This window comes from Mugil cephalus, chromosome 7 (assembly GCF_022458985.1).
Source record: "Mugil cephalus isolate CIBA_MC_2020 chromosome 7, CIBA_Mcephalus_1.1, whole genome shotgun sequence".
NCBI lineage: Eukaryota > Metazoa > Chordata > Actinopteri > Mugiliformes > Mugilidae > Mugil > Mugil cephalus.
In genome coordinates this window covers 12,204,460-12,224,463 of record NC_061776.1, presented here as the reverse complement: position 1 = coordinate 12,224,463, position 20,004 = coordinate 12,204,460, and the positions used below count along the sequence as shown (strand labels likewise).

General features: G+C 42.5%; 1 protein-coding gene across 2 annotated transcripts; it reads right to left on the bottom strand.

The window, feature by feature from the left end:
* Nucleotides 1-856: 856 nt before the first annotated feature.
* Nucleotides 857-19,942, bottom strand: LOC125011261 (FYVE and coiled-coil domain-containing protein 1-like). 2 transcript variants are annotated; one of them, XM_047590375.1, is made up of 18 exons: nt 19,858-19,942; nt 19,068-19,160; nt 18,194-18,300; nt 17,583-17,708; nt 15,849-15,955; nt 14,399-14,542; nt 12,917-13,013; nt 10,357-12,798; nt 9,748-9,840; nt 8,423-8,541; nt 8,048-8,215; nt 7,762-7,902; nt 6,509-6,717; nt 6,248-6,389; nt 5,762-5,863; nt 4,575-4,785; nt 3,475-3,584; nt 857-3,386 (listed from the first exon to the last, which is right to left on the bottom strand). In XM_047590375.1, exons 2-18 carry the CDS (start codon nt 19,126-19,128, stop codon nt 3,311-3,313), a joined length of 4,455 nt encoding a protein of 1,484 aa, XP_047446331.1. In that variant the 5' UTR covers nt 19,129-19,160; nt 19,858-19,942; the 3' UTR covers nt 857-3,310. The 2 variants fall into 2 exon arrangements, with proteins under 2 accessions (XP_047446331.1, XP_047446330.1); XM_047590374.1 differs by having other exon boundaries at nt 5,762-5,866; nt 19,858-19,941.
* Nucleotides 19,943-20,004: the final 62 nt, after the last annotated feature.

Here is a 20,004-nt window from a genome sequence, read left to right as displayed (position 1 = left end):
TATAGGGCGCTTTGTTTTCCATCTAGTTTTTATCCTGAGGTAGTTCTTTTATAGCTTGGACTAAAGTTCTGGGTCATTATCTTACTGTAGGATGAAGCCCTGACAAACCTCAATGTATCTTATTCCCTCTTTTTTGTCATCTGATTGTGGGAGTTTCCATCTTGACCAGTCAGATGTTACCACATATGTTCTCCTCTGCTGCTGTTTTGGACTGGACCTTCCTCCAGTCCTCACATCCAGGTGGTTCCTCAGAGTCCACTCTTCATCCCATCCAGATCTCCAGTATTCTCTTCTTCTTCCCCACCACCACCACCACCACCACCGACGTCTACAGGGTTTCCTTTACCACCCGCAGCCTTACTCCATCAAACGAGGTGACAACCCAATGATTGGGTTTAATAGCTGAATGCTCACTATGACAGTTATTAAATAAATTATTCCCAGTAGGAAGTCTTTCCTGATTTAAAGAAATGGTGCAATGCCACTGAATGCATCTGAGGATGTGAATCACATGGCGACTTTAAAAGGTAATTAAACTTCACACACAAAGAAGACAACATTGTCTGGGGGTCATCAAAGTTGTAATGATAAAGTGTGAAACAGAAGCAGATCTTGGTACCGTGAAGTCGCTGGGTCAAATCTCATGAAAGGTCTTTCAAAGTCAGTTCTTTTGGGATCATAAATATCTAAAGCAAAGAAATTTCCTAGTTTATAAGAATCCTTTCAGCAGTTGTTGAGTCAATTATGTGTGGAAACACTGACAGTCTTGTCGTTACCTTGACTTAAAAGATCCAGAGAGAAGCGACCACCAGAAGTATCACACATATTTCAGAAAAAACTGACCAGCAACCACAGATTTATCACACAATCCCTATTTATTAATCCATCTTTTTTAAATCTTCTATAAGTAAATGATATGTTCATAAAACGTCTTCAACAATCCTTCACAAGGTTAAGTCAGTTTCCCTCTGACTGTAAACGTCTACAATCACACTGCTACGCTAAATACAAAGGAAAAGAAAACCATTCATCAACTGGCACAAAGGCTCATGGGACACTGACAAAAAGCCTTTTGAAAAGTGCGTCGTACAGCAAGTCACGTCGAAAGATCTTAACACAGATACTCCCATCTCAGAACGGTAAAATACACAATTGTACATTGACCCAATATATTTGGCAGCACATCACTCTTCTTGCTCTGAAACGTATAAAAAGTGTAATGATCCTCATCGTGTCGTTAATGTTCACAAAGTGAGTCAGAAAATGGTTTTAAAATGCTGGAAGAACTTCTTGTAAATTGAAAAGCACAGAAGTGAATCTGTGTTATTGATCAAGAAGCTTCGTTTCGACATTAAACGATTTAAATATAGAAAAAAAAAACCCTTCAAGTATAAAAGTGACTTTTTTTTGTTTTTTAATTTAAAGGCTAAGATTATTTACTTTTCCTGTTTGACACGCTGCATATTGTGCACATTTCAATTGACAACACAATCACACCCCAAACAACACAGCATGAAAAAACAAACACCTTCCTATGTCCTGAAAATCTTCCTACAAATAAAAAATAACGAGTACTCCTTCATCTAACCTCTTCACATATATTAATTAAATCCATTGCAAAAAAAACAAAACAAGGAGCGACAGTTCAAATGACACTTGAAAAAAACTAAATATTTAAAGCACTGAAAGTTACACCATGATATGTGCTTCCTCGTTGCGCCCCTCGGGGGAAAGAGTTGGGGAAGCCTGTGCACATTCTTAGTGTTTGCATGCATAGAAAATAAAGTGGCCACATTCTCCTTCGTCGTCAGATGCAAACGCCAGAAACAACGCGCCGAATCAAAGCCCGTTAGCTGAATGTGACTAAAACCTAGAACTGCAGCCGTCGCACAAGTCCTGTTTAGTGACACCTCATCGGGACAGCGGGGCGACAAATTAATTTCTTCTCATCTGTGACGTCTGAAAAAGGCAACAGTTACAAGGGTTTGTAAAACGGGCGTGAACTTCACCGTTTTTGACGTTAATAAAGGCTAAATTAAAGTGTCAGTTAAATGGTTTGTTAAGTAATGAAGTTAAATTAGAGCTTTCTGCTTTAGGTAACGTGGTGATGATTAATCTCAGGTCGCCGACACAAACTAAACACAATTTTCCGCGTCATAATTCACCAGATTTGTTTGTCAGCAGCAGGAGTGTTGTTTGACCTTTAATGCGTCAGTATATCTCCCTTTATTTTTGTACCTCAGCCTGTTCAACAAAATCAGACGTTCCTCCGTGGTTTCTTTCATCCGTGAACACTTTCTCATTTGGTTTTGGAGTCCATACAAACAGCCCGAGGTACCTACCCTACCTACCTACAGTCATTTACCACATTGTACTGTGGTACGATCTGGTTACAGTAAGATCTCAGTCAACAAGTTGCGACTTGCGACATTTAATAATATGTCTGAGGAAAATTTGCATGTCTTACATCAAACTACCCAGTCGTTAGCTTGCTAAAGTGTTAGCCTCTATGATTTGTACACACGTCAACAGTTGCCTAGCAACAGTGTGGTTCACAGCCCTGTAGTTGGACATTGGAGTAGATTAGAGTTAGATTAGGATTAGATTGTCGATATTTTCAGACGTGTTTGATAAGTGTTATTTTAGTTTAGCATAACTTTATATGTCTGAGGAAAATGCTGATACTTCTAATCAACTCAACCTTTCATTTCCCACAGAAAGTTACTCTAAGTGTTAGCTTCGGATGCTTCTAGACGCTAACGGTTGCCTAGCAGCTGCAGGGGTGGTCTCACGACTTACCTATCTACCACAAGCTCATGAGTTTCATTTGAAGGCAGTATTAATCCCATGCTAGTAGTAGGCTAGTCTAACTTTATGAGAGAGAGAGAAAAAAAGAAAAAACTAAATTAGCTTTACTAGCTTTACTTCTGCTAAGATCCCACACCTGCACTATGTGCACACACACAACCAACCTGCAGGCCAGTTCCTAGTGACCTATTAATGCTTATAAACTATTTGTTTTATAAAAAGGTAGTGCATGCTGACATTCAGTAGTGTAACATTGTTTTCCTTCATATCATCCACCTCTGGTCAGCCTCATCACGACTAGAATCCAATTGACGTTTAACACATCACGGGCGAGTGGGAACCTAGAAGAGACGTTTCTAAATGCCACAACTTTTACTTGAGGGTCCTTGACGTCGGTAGATTCCGACACACTTGCTTCCAAAACGATGCGGATGAGCTGGAGCAGCCCCGAACAGTTTTTCAGAAGTCAGTTTTCCACCTGTCTGGGCTCCTCCCGGCCCATTCAGAGGAGGTCAGATCCATCATAGACCACAGGTTTGTCCAGGCTCAGATGGTACAGCACTTTCTTTGAGATGAACCTGACGAGAAGGAAGAACGACAGGTAATTATTTACTGTTGTTCATGTTGTTGGACAGATGGTGATAAAGAGCGCGCGCAGCGGCTAACCTGGAGAAGGAGTTGTCAAAGATGAGTGTGTACTCCCCAGGGTTTCTGACCTTCAGCTCCCCTTGTATCGTCTCCTTGTGGGAGTTACAGCGGGTCAGTGGGATCAAAACCTGCCGAGGGCAGAAAACAAATCCTGTTTGATATCTGCAGTTACAGAATAGAAACCTTTCTGTAAATATTAGTCTTCGATCTGAAAGAGGGAGGAGAGTTACAACAAGAGGCAGGTGAACTCGTTTCTGAATCTGCATCTGGTTGTTGGGTCTAAGACGACTGTGATGAAAGTGAGCAGGACTTTCACCAGTGCTCTGTGACATCCATTAACCTCGCCCTCACTCACGGTGTTTGCTTCACAGCGAAGGGCTCTGTGCTACTGTTGTAAAGTAACGCAGTGAGAAAAATACGATTCATACTTTATTGTTAAGGAAACACAAACATTTATCTGAGGAGGCTCCAGAATACAGTGCAACAGCCACAACATTAAAACCACTGACAGGAAAAGTGAATAACATTGACCAACTTGTGTCACTTATCAATATTAGGAGGGTGGTCATAATGTTATGACTGATCTGTGTGCGGTCCTATGACATGATGGTCTGCAGGTAAACATTTTATAAAAGGGCTTAAATCCCCTTTTAAACCACCTGATGTAAGTGGACTCTCATTCACCGTCACTGGTGTCGACAAACCAACTTTATCATTCATTCGGAGTCTTACTCATACAAATGTGTCCACTCTCTTCTTTGGTCTCTATTGACTCCTGTGGACAAACATCTGACTATTTAGCTGCTAAATGCTCCATCATGTTCACCAGCCAGCTCCCCAAACTGGAACGTTTAACTAGTTTCATGTCATTTCAGCCTCGGGATGAAACTCAATATAAAGTCTGAGGAAGCTTCAGATCTGGAGGTTCATGATTATTAAATAACTAATTCACACTGTTTTCATTTGCTCATTCGGTTTCGTTATCATTAAATGGTTTTGTCACAGGTGTTTTTTTTTTTTAAGTTGGAGCAGGCCCGTCCTGTTCTGCCAGTCAATCATCAAAAGCATCAAAAGATAAATGCATCCGTTTAAAAACCCAGCCCATGCCGGCGTCTCACCTTGGCCTGCTCCAGTGGCGTCTCTGCGCTCTCCCTGTAGACCACACTGAAGGAGATGCTCTTTGGTTCGGAGGTGAAAGTCCAGGAGACGGTGGGACCGGAGCTGTTCATGGTGATGGGGATGGTGCTGTAACAGCTGGACTTGATGAAGAGCTCTCGGGAGGTGTCCCCGAACCCTGAGATGTCGTCCACCGTGAAGTGGACCGAGAGCCTGCAGAACAGGGAATTAACAGTGGCACGTCACAATATACCAACACTGCAACCAACCCGTGTTTTTATTATGTTTGTTCAAGTATTCGGTTAATTATGATGTCTAAATTCACAGTTGAGAAGTTGGAAAGTTTGTTTTTGGTGCATATTTCTCTAAAACTGGATCAAACCATGAATCTGTGATAACATTCAGAAAGTTAAGAGTTACAAAGAACCAGACATCTCTCTAAACATGCTAGCCTGCTGCTACATTTCTATTTCATTTCCACTGAATCTTTGGGCTCCTGGTCTGATGAGGAAAACTGTGCTCCGAGTATTTATTCATGTTCTTATTAGAGCAAGTGATTGACCTAAACGTTAGATGAATTGATGGTGAAAATAATCGGTATTGCAGCTCAGCTTGTAGCCTTGAATTGAAAGCCTGAGGCAGAGATGGGGAGCGAGCTGCAGAGGTCTGCAGAGATCACTCCTTTCCTTTCTCCACGCTCCAGATTGTTTTCATTTTCAAACTTCGGCCCCAACTGACGGTGACTCACTAAAAGATTTCGTGCTGCTTCCTCCGTCGGCGCAAAATGCTTTATATCATTTTTCCACAAGTGACGTAGTTCTGCTTCAAGCAGCCTCTGATGTGTAAAATTGGGGATCGTTCACAGGGCTTCCACACGGTAACTGCTTGATTACACTTTGTAACCAATCTTGTTTAAGGGGGCTGTTCTCAAAGGTCATGACTGACAACAATGGTACCATGAGTCATAAACGCTGCTGACACGAGGCCCTGGAAAACTGCCCCATACTCTATGTCACACAAACAAAACATTCAGCTTTTAGAGAAGCTGCTTTGGTCATAGAAATATTAGTTTCAATTTTCACTTCTCTCTTTGGGGTTTGGCAAACGTTTCACCGCAAAAGCAAAGGAGACACTTTGCATGACAATGAAAAGCCTCTGGAAGCTTTTGGGTGTATTTCAGGATACTCACGTGAGTTCTCCAGACTTCAGCAGGCAGATCTCTGCATCCTGTACAGCAGCGCTGAAGTCCTCCGTGTCCTCTGATGCCAGGTCTCCTGCACTGGCACTGCTGCTACTGAGCAGAGTGGAAGATATTTTACGTTTTCACGTAATTTATCGCATATTAATTCGTGGAGAACTGATCAAACATCATGAGAAACATGTAGTTACATGATTACAGCCAAAAACAAAACGTTTCCAGTTTATGGTGCATCCAATTTACTACCAAAATACAGATGTGTAGATATGTTACCAAAACCTATATCTGAAACACTATTAAAGATTTAACATTTCTTTATCTTTTTAATGTTGCCCTGATTTTTTCTCCTCTGTTCAGACTGTGGATGTTCTGCAGAGTTAAACTGGAACAGACTCTATTGACTGTTTATAGATTAGTTGCATTGATTGTCATTTATAAAGCATGCCATGGTAACTGATGTCTGTAAGAGATACTTACAGTTGTGCTGCCCCCTGCTGTCCGTGTCCAGGAGAGCAGGCGGTGGCAAACGAGAGGGAGTCACTGTCGTAGACCCCACTCACCTCGTCCTCCGTGATAATGTCAAAAACACCATCGTCCAGCTTCTCGCTTTCCTCTGCTCCTGGAAAGTTAATTACTGTATTTTACACCTTAGTGCACCAACAAGACCAGAAGCACATGTACAAATACTTTAGACCGTGTGTGTCTGTGTGCAAGTGTGTGTGTGTGTGTGTGTGTCACCTGAAACACTGGTCGCAGCTCGGCCGGCCTGCAGAAGACGACTAAACGGCGTCCCCGGCGTGCTGTGAGCGACTTCTTCCTGCGGGTGGCGCTCAACCACTGCACTGTGCTGGCTGTAACAGTCCCTACAGCAGCGCTCCTTGTTGCCACCCTGCTGCGTGCTCACTGTGTTGCTGCAGCAATAGTAGCAGAAGGGACGTCCACACAGTCTGGAGAGAGGGAGAAAAAAAACATCACAGATATAGATGGTGTGGGATAAAAAAAAAGAGAAGTATTTAGAAATGCAGAAAAGTACAAGGGAGACAGACACATCGGTGTGTAAGCAACAGAACTGCAACTTATATGTGGACTTTTTACAAATAAAACAAAAAAATACAAAATTGCCAGTGACAAAAGTCTAACATTAGATTTTTGTTCCTTATAAAAGTAAGTCTTAATCTGCTACAAGACAACAAATCCAAACTGAAGTATGTAAGGGTCTGACTGTGGAAGACAAATGTAAAAAAAATGTTTAGCATCCAGTGAAGACTAAAACTCATGATGTTATATTTGTTGAATACTATTCTAGTGACAGTTTTGGAATAGATTACTCCTGTGAAACGTTTGCATTTTATTTTATTTAACTAGAAACTGAAGTGTATCAAATACAGACGTACAAGAGTCATATACAGGCAATAGAGGCATATCAAGTACACAAAAGTACAAAAGCCTGAAGCGGTAAATCAATGTTTTGTCATAATATTGTCTGTTTCGATACTGTCTGTCTGTGTCCTTTTTGGTTTGTTTTGAAATTGTCTGTCCGGGCTCAGATGGTAAAAAAAAAATAAATAAAAATGAATAATAAAATGAAGGTATATCATATCTTACAAAGATATCTCAGCTGTAGCCCTTTATATTTATCTTTAGTAAAGAACTTCAGTCCTGTTGTACTAGCTGGTTACATTCTGTGAATCTAAATGAGAAGTGAAATCCAGAAATAAAATGTCAGTGATGCTTTTCCTGTGACATTTAGTTTTCTTTACTTCCAATTATTTGGTTCGTTTTGACTTCAGTCCTAGTTCACTTACCTTGTGACACACGTTGTCTGCAAAGAAACAGCCTTTTGCGAAACAAAGTCAAGTGCTTAGCGACATGTGAAACGTCACGACTTAAAACCGCTTTCATTTTTATTGCGTTGCTTTGACAGTAGCAGTGGTTGTACTGGCTGTGCGAGCGATCGTTAACGTCTTTTATTGCGCAGAAGATCGTCTGACCTGCAGTTGTATTTGCGAAGCCACCAGCTGAACTGAGTGTGACAGCCCAGACAGTAGTTGACGTCCCTCTCCGTCTCCTCATCTCGCAGTTTCTGTTCAAACTCCAGAGCGTCCGACTTCTGCCACAGTGCATCTTTCTCTCTGCAGAGGTCATAAGCAAACGTTTGTAAAGCCACGGCAAGCACCACTTACAGAACAAAATAACGAACACAAATAACTTCGTATCATCGTCTGGAAATAAACTGAATATAAATATGTGATCCCGGGGAGCAGTTGCAGTTTATACCTGATGAGCTCCACAAGCCTCTCCTCCAAATTTATTTTGGTTCGGTAAAGATCATCAAGTTCAGCAGCGGCCTTAAGATCGAAGCTCTGTTTATCCTGTGTCACTCTCCGCAGATTATCAGCCACATCATGACAGGCCTGCTGAGCTGCTGCCAGCCGCTCTTCACACCTGCAAACATGGATGCAGAACCTCACTGGTGATAAGAAACAACACGGGCGTTGTTTCCGTGCAAATATTATTTTTAGATGAGAATTTAAAAAAATCGACTGAGGCTGAATAAAAAAAACACTCTGATCTAAACACACAAGATTAAAACATTTCATCACAGAGCTTTAATTTGGTCCAGCGCGTGTGATTATGAATACAGTATCTCACCTTGATAAATTCCCTTTCAGATGGATTATCTCGTCTTCTTTCTGCTGGATGAGATTTTCGAATTCAGCCATCTGGATGTTTTTCTCCTCAATCTGTTGGCAATGTCTCTGATTTTCAGCCTGCAATCAGTACAGCAAAGCAACACATCATTTCTGCTTCTTTGTGAATCTTGCTTGCGACCACAACGTTTACAACGATTACAACAATTGCCAGTACACGCGACTGGAAGTTGTGTTTTTATTTATCTGTCCCAGACACGCGCGCCGACAGAAGAGCACGTATTCTGCACGCGTTTTACAGAATCGTCCTCTGATGGTTTTAGCAGCATTTTCAGTGTCAAACAGTTGACAAATTTCATTTCCCTCTCTAAAACCACTTTGGACACACAGCAATGTCACCACATCAGCTCGTTCACCACAATTTCAATCCCACTTCCAAAGAAGAGCTGATATGGAGAAGAGGTTTTAATATCACGGAGAAAACAAATCTCTATAAAGTGAAGTTAATAAAATACTAAATACTCTATAAATATATGCAGCCTCTCTCATTATTTAGTGCATGAACCCTTTAGTTAGCAGCAACTATAGTTTAATAGTCTTCTTCAGTTTGCAAACCTGCACACTAAATTATTCTTTAGTGGCAAATGAGCAAATTTGACTTGGCCACTCCAGGACATTGACTTATTGGATTTAAACCGCTCCTGTTAGCTTTGCATTTGGCATCGTTTCTCAGGCCCGACGACACAAAACGCAGGAGACTTCTGTACTGTGGAATTCAAAGTTCTTCTCAACAGCAGTCTGTGCAGACAAACACCGATCAGGCATAACATTATGACCGCTGACAGGAGAAGCAAATAGCATCGACCGTCTTGTGACAATTCAGTGTCCTGCTGGGAAACTTTTGGACCTGGGATTCATTCATGTGGGTGCTACTTAGTCATGTAGCACCCAACTAGACCAGAACAGACACTGCTGACACACGCGCACAGAACACAGTTCGGAAACAACTTAAAAAAACTCATCAAAAACAGCACAAGGTGTTGACCTCAAATTCACACGATCCTAAACAGAGGCCGCTCCCTTCAACCCACAGGACCCAAAGGCCCCACTAACAACATTCTGTCATCAGACACCACAGGACACCCTCAGAAGACACATGTCCAACTTCCTGATGAGTCACAACTGTTTTGGAGACGCAAAGGAGATCTACACAGTATTAGGTGGGTGGTCATAATGTTATGCCTCGTTGATGTATGTAGATAGGGGCTAGCACCCATGTGACCCATGACAGTAATAACGTTTTAAGTTGCAGGTTTGACCTCTCACCTCGAGCCGTTTGAGACTGTTCTCCAAACCGACAACTTTCTCCTGCTCCGCCTCCAGCTGCAGTTTCGCTTCCTTCAGCTCCTGATTTACGCTCTGGATAAAAACAGAGCAAATAAACTTGGGACACTATGTTCAGGAACAACTACATAAAACAATCCAGCAGTGCATTTATAAGGGGACTCAGAGAAACCGGGATGAATTATTGGAGAGCAGCCCAGGATACTATTTATCAGTAGTGATAGAATTGCTGCTTCATGACTTTTGATCTTTATGTGTCAGCAGTGCAATGACAGTCTTTTCCTCACAGTCTGTGCATGCAAATTTTTATTTTTTTTTGAGTTTGTGAGACTAATAGACTAAATAGTTAAAACATTTGTTTTGCCGTGGCTTCTTATGGTTTTTCTTCTCATCCTGTCACACGGTTACTTCCCCCTCTCTTTGGAAAGGGATTAGAAACTTGTGTTTTTCCACCTACTGCGTATTACCAAGAAATCATGATTCTCCAGAAGAAAAGCTGTAGAAAGCTGGTTTCTCTGAAAACAGACAGCAGACTCCTTGTGCACTTGACATTGAAGCACAGCACATTTCTTTAGCTAGTTCATGTCTGACCTGGAGTTGGTTTTCGTGCGACAAAGTTTGGCTGCTGATCTGGAGCCGCAGTCCCAGGATCTCCTCCTGGCTCGTCTCCTGCACGACGTCAGCCTCTTGTTGCACTTTCCTCAGCTCTATCTGTAGGTTCTGCTTGGACGCCAACAGAACCTCGCTGTTCTGGAGCTGACTGAGGAGTTCGTCGTTCTCCTGGCGAAGCTGCTCCATGCGCGTGTTCAGCCTCTCTGCCTCCTGAGTGGCCTCCTCCTCCAGCTCCTGCAGCCTCGTCGACAGGCCCTCCCAGCGCAGACGGGCCTCCTCGTTCTCGGCGGTCAGCATGCACACGTGCACGCCTAGCTCTGCCGTCTCCGTGTTGGCCCTGTGAAGGGCCTCCCTGGATTCGCTGTTCTCCAGACACAAGGCCTCGTAACGCAGCTTGAGTCTATCTAGCTCCTCTCTGGAGGTTATCACCTCTGCAGCCAGACCGGCTCGAGCCTGCGCCTCCCCGTCACGCTCGCGGATGAGAGACTCTTCGCGCTCCCGAGATCGAAGGATCTCGTCCACGTGCCGGCGGTTTAGCTCCTCTACCTGGGCTTTGAGTTGATCCGCCAAAACGCGGAGGTCCTCCCTGGAGGCCTCCGTCACCTCCTGCAGTGCCTGGACTTTAATTCTCTCCTCGCTGCCCGCAAGGAGCTGAGCCCTGAGCTCCACCACCTCCTCACGGAGCCTTGTTACCTCCCTTTGGTTGAGTTCCAGTTGCGCCTCGGCTATAACCAGCCTGATCGGCCCCTCTTTTGTCTCCGCTGAGGAGGCCTGGTGCTCGTTGTGAAGCATCTGCATTTTTTCATTGCTCTCTGCAGCTCCCTTTTCACGGTGCAGCTCTCCGGTGCCGCTCTCCAGCTCCTCAGCTCGAGTCTGCAGGAGGCCGCACTTTACAGTCTGGTCTCTCAGCTTAGCTTCGGTTTCCCGGAGGTTCTCAAGTAACTCTGCGTGGCTTTTTTGGGACACTGTGAGGTTCTTGCCCAACTTTTCAGCTTTGGCAGTGAGTAAGTCCACTTCATGTTGACTTGTGGCCAACTGTTTCTTCAGTGAGGACTGAATGTCTAGAAGCTCTCTGTTCTCATGTCCTAGCTTCTTTAAGTGAGCATCTAATTCTTCCTTCTGGGCCGTCACCTTCTGGACAGTCTCCTCCAAATGCAGGTTTTCATCTAAAAGCTTCCTCTCTCTGTCTTCTACACACATGTTAGCAGCTTCTAATCTTCCTTTCAAGTGCTTCTCGGAGGCCCTCAAGGAAGCTAACTGGTCTAACAAGGCGGTCCTGCTCTCTGCCAGTTCTGCGTTGCTCGCCTCACTCTTCTGAACTGTTTGGAGTAGCTTTGTGTTTATTTCCATGAGATTTCTGCACTGGGTTTTGTACTCCTCAGTGTTCTCCTTTTCTTTGCAGGACGCAGCTTCATTATCGTTAAGTCGAGAGCTCAGAGTTTCCTTCTCAACGTTTAGCTTCTCCAACTGCTCCACTAAATGTTTGACTCTTTCTGAACTAGCAGCTAGCTCTTTCTCCCTGCTTCTCAGAGTTATTCTTAAATCCAAGACCAGGCTTTCAAGTTCATCGTTGTGGATACTACTCATGCTACATTGCTGCTCTATCTCCTGCCTCTCCTCCTGCAGTCTTTTCCTCAGTTCCTCTGCCTGTCGCTCCCTACACTCCAGCGAGGCTTGCAGATCGTGAAGCTGGGCTCTGAGGTTCCCTGTCTCCTTCTCTTTTAGAGTCAGCGCCCCTTGAATTCTACTGACAGCGCTTTGGAGCTCCTCCAGTCGTGCCAGCGCGTCCTCCCGCTCATTATTGGCTCCAGCTTTTACCTCGGCTAGCTTCTCCTCGCTGCTCCTCAACTCTTCTTCCCTCAGTTTCAGTTCCTGCGACAGGCGTTCAGAGTGCCTGGCCCCGTCGTCAGCCTCTCGCTTCGCCTCCAACCTCTCCTCCTCTGCAGTCTTGAGCTTATCCAGGAGCTCCTGGATCTTCCAGGCAGAGTCGCAGTAGCTAGCTGTTTGCTGTCCCTTTTCTTTAAGAGCTTCATCCAACTTAGAAAGAAGCTCCATATTTTTGTTCTCAGCAGCTGTGAGCCGGTCTTGAAGTTCAGAGTTTATCGATTCGCTACAGGTTTGATGGTGATTTATTGCCTCCTCGTTAGCAGCTTCTTGGTTACTTTGGACCACCGTAGTTGCTAAATTATGAGACTTCTGGTCCGATAATTGGCCTTGAAGGTCTTTAACGACATCTTTCAGCTCAGCAGCCTCTTTGCCTAACTCCTGAACCCGTGCCAGGAGCTCCTGCTGTCTGAGCTCGGACTGGTCGAGCTCAACTCGGAGATTCTCTGCAATGCTGCTAGAAGATGGTTCTCCCAGTTCCCCAAGATCACCAAGGAGACTGTGATTCAGGTCGGGGATGGGGAGAAACTCCTGTGCCTGGTCAGTGAATGGAAATAGACAGTTCTGGTCAGGTGCTGTAAACATCAGTCGCATTTAACTGATTATTCTTTAGATAGGTCATCGATGCAGAGCGTGAATAACATTATTTGTGTACCTGCGAGTGTGAATAGCTGCTAACCAGGCTGTTGATGCTGGAGCAGCGACTAGGAGGCTTCCACAGGAAAGCTGATGAACCGGTTCCTATCGTTCGCCTTGTACATAATGAGATACTGAATATCAGTGTCACAAAAGCCAAGATAAACAAAATGCAAAAATAACTTAGAGAGACTTCAATTTAGACTCTGAAGGTGGATCTGTGGCAACATTTACATTTAAAAACAATTATAGAAAAAGGGAACCAAGTTCAGACACTAAGCAACAATGGATTTTGTAGACGGAACCAAGAAATTAAGCAATGCATGTTGATGAAGAACTTCCTTATTTAGAAAACACGTTCAATTCTCAATTTTAGTTATTTTTCAATATTGGTACATCTGTGTAATGTAATGCAATCAAATGCAACTGTTCTGCTTTCAGCTCCACTTTCATGAGCACAGATGTTTTTTGTTTTTTTTACATGGCATTTACTGTATATGCAAATCTCTGTGTAGCACCCTCCTTATCCAACCACGCTGGAGCATTTAGTCTAGTCTTTTCGTGAGAATTTACAAGGACATGTAGCGATGTACGGACAACCTTTCAAGGAAATTGGTAGGAAGCTGGGAAACCCCACCTGAGCTGTCGTTTATGTTCCTCAAGTACAACATTGCAAAGATGTTATCTTCTAAAATACCTAAGACAAGTAAAGAGTCTTATCTGCTAATATGAAGGCTCAATATTAAAAAATAGAAAGCAACATCTAAATAAACATAATTTAACTCTGCAGATTTCACATGATACTAGGTCAGTAATGTGTTTTCTGAGTAAGTCACTTAAGTCTGTGGTACTATGATGAAACTGTTTCTGTTTAGCCACACAGTCATGATGAATGTGAAAGAAACCAATTGTGTGTTCATGTTTCTGGTTATTCTAAAAAAAAACTAAAAGGCTAATACAATCCTACAAACCAACTTTAAAAATAAAGGTTACTTTTGTTAATCGAGATAAATCGTTTGACTTAACCATTCAATCACTTTCAGTCCTGTTTGCGTTGTTGCATTATGTTTTAAGATTATATTCAGCGGTGTGAAGGAGTGCAGCACAAATTATGGTCTGAATAACTGTGTTAACTCAGCGACTGCAAACTGATGACAAAGAAGTGAAAATGTCTGACAAAGGTGCTGACGTGTGGTATAACCACCGAACCTCACACACCACTGGCACCCACAGGGTCTTGCACACATTTAAACACACTCATGCGAGAAAAGAAAAAGACTTGTGAACGTGCAGGGTGATAAGATAATTAAGTGTCACTTTGCAATTCTTCCTCGCCACAATTTTACGTTAGCTGCCCTAAACTGGTGTGCTATTTCTGCCTAGTTTGGTGCAAGAAGTTGCTTTCATTTCTTTATTATGCATTTAATTTTTCCTAAGAACCACCACGGCTCGTTTTTATAGAAAGATGCTAGTTTGACAGATAAATGTAGGCACTGGTTACCTTGCAAATGATGGCCAGTCTGCATCGAGGTCGTAACCACGGGCAGCCACATCAAATTGGATCTGGTTGAGCTCATAAAGATGGTTTATTATGTCAGCAGTGAGATGAGACTTGAGAAAGGGACTCCGGGCATAATACCAGTCACTGCAAACAAACATAAAGGAAACAACACTGGGTTTTTATTTGACGACAGCATGTTCGCACTGCTTGTAAAGTAACTTGTTGTGATACTATACTGCGCTGAAATACCCAATGCAAGAAAGGTGAAACATCACAGCAACAAAAATGAATGAAATAAAAAAATTATACTGCAAATTCTGACATGTTACTCAAATATTAGCCCATGCAGTGTGCATGAACCAAATAAAGTGCAACAATTAAATCATGTTAAACGGAAATAATGTTTTCATTCTCTTATTCCAGACATTTCTTATTTGCCAGGTGTCCCATTTTTTAAACTACAATTACTTCCTCGTATCCCGACAGGGTTTAGGTAGATATAATAGCATGACTCTGATATAAAGCCATATAAAGCCCTGCTTCTCCCTAACGTTCGGACAAATTGATCTTTGATTATTTAAGAATTTACGGGGCATGTCACGGTAAAACTGAAGCACATTCAGATGCACTAAATATAAAAATTGCATTAAGAGTGCAACTTAATGGAAACGTCTCTTTCAAAGTTATTGCCAAATAGTTTTTTTTTGTCTGGTCAAAGGTAGGAAGTGAGCGGTGTCTGCAGGTGGCTATGGTACGACTATACGGCTGTTTTGTTTTCTTGAAAAAACAGAAATAAAACACAAATAAGGAAGGGAGAGTCACACTTCCCGCGAAAAGGTAGCGTAAACAGCACCACACCTCACTGTTTTAACTGGGTTTACAACATAGAGACTCTATGTGTGCGGCACGTCTACTGAGCATGCACACACGCACACACGCGCACACACACACAAAGAACCTTTATCTGGTGTAACACTGCAAGAAGATGCACGAAGGGCCAACTCTGGCTTAGTACATGGAGGAGGTTGCCAACCCAAGTGTTAGCCTACAAACCCATGGGTTAGCGGCTGTACCACACGCAAATCACTGAACCCCAACTGCGTTATATAAACACAAGACTATTTACAATTTGCAGACGGTGCGGCAAGTCAACAACAGCTCCTCGTTCAAACCAAAGTTTTCGCAAAAGAAGTACCCACAAACATGAGAAAACACGATCTGGACAGACCAAACGGACGTGTGATTAGACATCCCACTAATGTGTTTCGGCTATTTCGGTGGCAGGTGAAACAGCAAGAGAGGAATAGATAGCCATGGCTAATGAAGAGAGAGACGGAGCTAATTCTGTGAGGAAACACTGAGACACTCATCATGAGCACCGACTTAGACAACTTGAAGATGACAAATGCGATGAGACACGAATGTATGTGGAGCTCCTGTGTCCTCTGACCTTGTGATTTTCTGATTTATGAGACACTGCTGCAGTGTGTCAGCAAGGCGCTGGTGAACGAGTGAGTAGCGGATGAAGGCTCTTCCTTTCCCCAGTGACGTCTTCAACTGAGGAACAAAAAAATATGTTTATTTATATACATATATATATACACACGTACAGACATGACAACACCTCACAATAATGTGTTTTTTCTAAAGAATCAAACAGACTAATGAGGCTTCCTATTTACTTCTCTTTAAAAACACTTCCAGTAGAAGGAAAAGATGATATCAAAGATATTTATTTAATAAAATTAGAAAACAACTAAATCTTACTTTAAAAAAATGACCATTTGTTCAAGTCTACAGCTAAGTTGATTTATTTCAGCTTAATGATATCTGCGTTTAGTGGTCATCGCTATAATAGGCACTAAATGTACAATGACGATGTGTAAGCCCAGACTGTGGCAGATGGAGGGATTTATGTAAGACAACAGACACACAGATCGGCTCTACCAGAGGGACACCAGCTGGACACGTCCTTATGCTTGAGACTGACGGACAGGATACGAAAAGAGTGAAAGAGGGAATAAAAGTAATATTTTGAAGTACTGGAGGTCTCCAAAAAACGAATTAGCAGTCGTATGCTACTTCCTAAACTTTGTGACTTTGTCGACACGTAAAACCCTGGAGACATGTTTCGCTAATGAATCAGGCTCAATTAGTGGGTAAACTGTAACCAGAAGTGCTCTTCTTATGCTTGCGAATCAGGGCGTAGTTATTAATTAACTCTCTTATGCTAGCATACAGCTCATTCATATGAGATGGAACAACAGCAGTACACTACAGCTGAAACAATTAGACAAAAGCTCAATCAACAAAACATTAACGTCAAATATTTTAATCATTCATCCAATTTCCATTTTTCATCCAAGTAAAGATGTTAAATATTTGCTGCTCACAGCTTCTCAAACGTCCCATGTTTTTGCGCGTCAGAGATGAGTGAACATCCTGATCCCGGCCTGGTGGGTGGAGAAGGCGTTTGAAGATAGCACCGCAGCATCTTAAAAAATGGCCCGATTAATTGATTCATTCAAGACAAAAAAGCCTTCGAATGCGCGACAATTCATTTTTCTGTTGTTCTGTTTTCTATTTGTATCGTCGTGTTTTCTACAGCACCGTAAAAATAATCTACAGTCTGTAACAGCAGAAGGAATTTATAGATCCCTCTTGTCCAATGTGACACGATTTGTCAAAACAAGCCCTTGGAGATGTCATCTTTAAGTTAGGTTGTCATGAATATTTCATCATTATCTTAGATTTTATAAATTAAACAATTAATAAAGTAACGGATACACGGGGACTAATCGAGAACCAACATGACCAATGCGTGTCAATATACCACACGACAGAAAGTAGAGAAACTTTTCGCTATTAAAAAAATCTCTTTGGATGTTTTTAATCGCAGGAAGTCTACATAACAGACACACTGAAGGTAAAGCAAGGAACAAATTAAAGAAAGTATAAACTAGGACTAAATCAACAACAGTAATTCTGGTGTGAAGCTCACCTTCGTGAATTCCCAGGACAGAAAGTGAGTAAGACGGCAAGCGATTTACCAACACCGAGCCTTTCCGTACCGCGCTCACCTCAGGATTAGCTACATGGTTATACAGGCACTGTGTACGGCGGCGAGGGGGGGTGAGTCGGTGAGAGTTAACGTGTGTGGTTGTGTGTTGCAGAGGAGGATTACCTCAGGGATGGACTTAACAAAACGGATGCCATCGTTAGCTCCCTTGATCTTAATCAGGCAGTCGCAGAAGTAATCCCAGTAGTCTTTCCTCTGACCAAGAAAGGTTGTCTTCTCTTTCTGGTCAAACTAAAAAAACAAAAAAAAAAAAACACAAAACATTATCACAGCCTTACCCAACAATAGCCTCTGTGATGTGTATCAGACTTAAGCTGTGACTCAGCTTTAGTCATAAAGGAGTTGCACAATGATTAATACAGTAGGAGGCAGAAACCCAACTTCTACTTGCTTTTTTTAAACTAATAGTTTCACTTTTTATGGCCACTAAGCATTAAAACAATCGGAGCAGAAAAAAAACAATCTTTCTTTAATAAAACTACCATTAAGCTAGATTTATGCTCCTGCACCACTAACCAGAGCCTATGCGGTAGCTTACGCAAGTGGAAGAACTGTTTTCACATTTACACAGTTTTCATGTTTTATGACCATACAGTTCAAGTGATGTATCACTAGATTCTATACACAAAAAAGAAAATCTAAACTCAAGCCAAGTCATTCTGATGAACTCTAAATGTGAGTTTTTGTGATAGTTTTGTGGTGCTCAATGCCAGTACCTGCAGCAGGTATTCTAGTTTGTAGAAGAACTTGTGCAGGTTGCCACTGTCGTCAGTTATAGGTTCACCGCACTCTTTGTGCTCTTTACTCAACTCCAGAACAGCATCTAAGGCAAAGAGGAAACGCATTACCAACACACACACATTACTACTGTGTAGACACAAAAGAAGGCAAAAGAAAGCAGAGTGTGCACACAGTAGTTTCTGTGGCATGTAATTCAAACATTTCAATACACCAATCAGTGACTGGACACAATGTTGCAATCATTATTTGAGCAATATAGTCTGTGAAGATGTTTGTCAGCTGGTTTCACACATAAATACGTGCCACGTTGCGCCAAAACTTTATGACCACCTTCCTGATATTGTGTGTAGGTCTCCCCTTGTGCCTCTAAAACAGTTGTGACTCGTCAGAGAGTGGACGTGGGCCCTCTGAGGGCGTCCTGTGGTGTCTGGTGACAAGATGCTTGTTCTGCTGCATCCCACAGATACTTGAACAGTTTGGGATCTGGTGAATTTGGAGGCCGGGTCAACACCTTGTGCTGTTCTTCATGTTTTCTGAGTTTTTTTTTTTTTTCTTGTGTGTGTGTGTGTGTGTGTGTCAGGCTGCATCCTGCTGGGGATGGCTGCTTCCATCAAGGAGTGTCATTGCTATGGGGTAGTGGTGTCTGGTCTAAACTAGGTGGATGCTACTCGTCTAAGTGACATAGTTGTAGAAGAACTTGTGCACGCGAATGCCAGATCCAAACGTTTCCCAGCAGAACACTGAATGGTCCTAAGACGATCAATGTTATTTACTTCTCCTGTCGGTGGTCATAGCGTCATGTCCGACCCGTGCACAGCATGTTGTTTATGGTGTGGACAGTTCATTTACCCTGCAGATCTCTGATTATCCTGTGCAGCTGTTTGTCTCCAACTGAAGAAGAGGACGCCATTGTAAGGGGAGGGGAGGTGCAGGCAGGAAATTCTTAATGCGGGATTAAAAAGAGAGAAATTCACAATATTTTGCTTGCTTCAGAAAGGCTACGTCAACACTTATTCTCATGTACCCTGAATGTTCATCAGTATAATATTCATGAGTACATACCAAAACATTACATAACAGGACTGTTAAGAAAAATGTGCCAAACTCTGAGGGATAAATAAAAACACAAACAACCTGCTGCCTTGAAATACTATTAGTAGTAAAATAATAAGGCGGTGTTCGGCTTTAACAGAGGATGACCTTAACACAAGACAACCTAACTATTAAAAAAGGAGTGTACGTTTTGTTAAAATGACTCACAGATGAAACTGGACTAGCTACATAAAAGTCAGCAAAATATGCCAGAATGTACGACAGGTGAAGTCGTTTTCGCTCCTATCAGCCATAAAAACCTTATCAGCTGTCACTAACACAACATTTATATACAGTTATCTCCCTTCGCTGTCACGAACCAGGAGAGTTCACTTGTATCACTCCCAAAACTGCTTTAAAATGCAACAAACCGCGACATAAACAAGGATTTGTCCAAGCTTGTGTGCGCTACAGTACATGCACCTGCTCTCGGATTTTCATTTCCTGATCTCGTTTATGATTCATTTCGTTCACGAATCACCGCGAGCTGATTGTAAACAAAGAGAAACGCACTAATATCAAACATATGACAGCGTGTTGAACGTACTTGATGTTTAAAATTGTCCGAAGAATCCAGTTTAGCAGGTGATACAGCAGAAACTTGCTGGGTTTTGTGGGCGGGCTCTGTGGATGATTGACAGGCGAATCAGCCAATGAGACGCCTTCTACAGCTGAGGTCCGTCCGGGTTTGGTT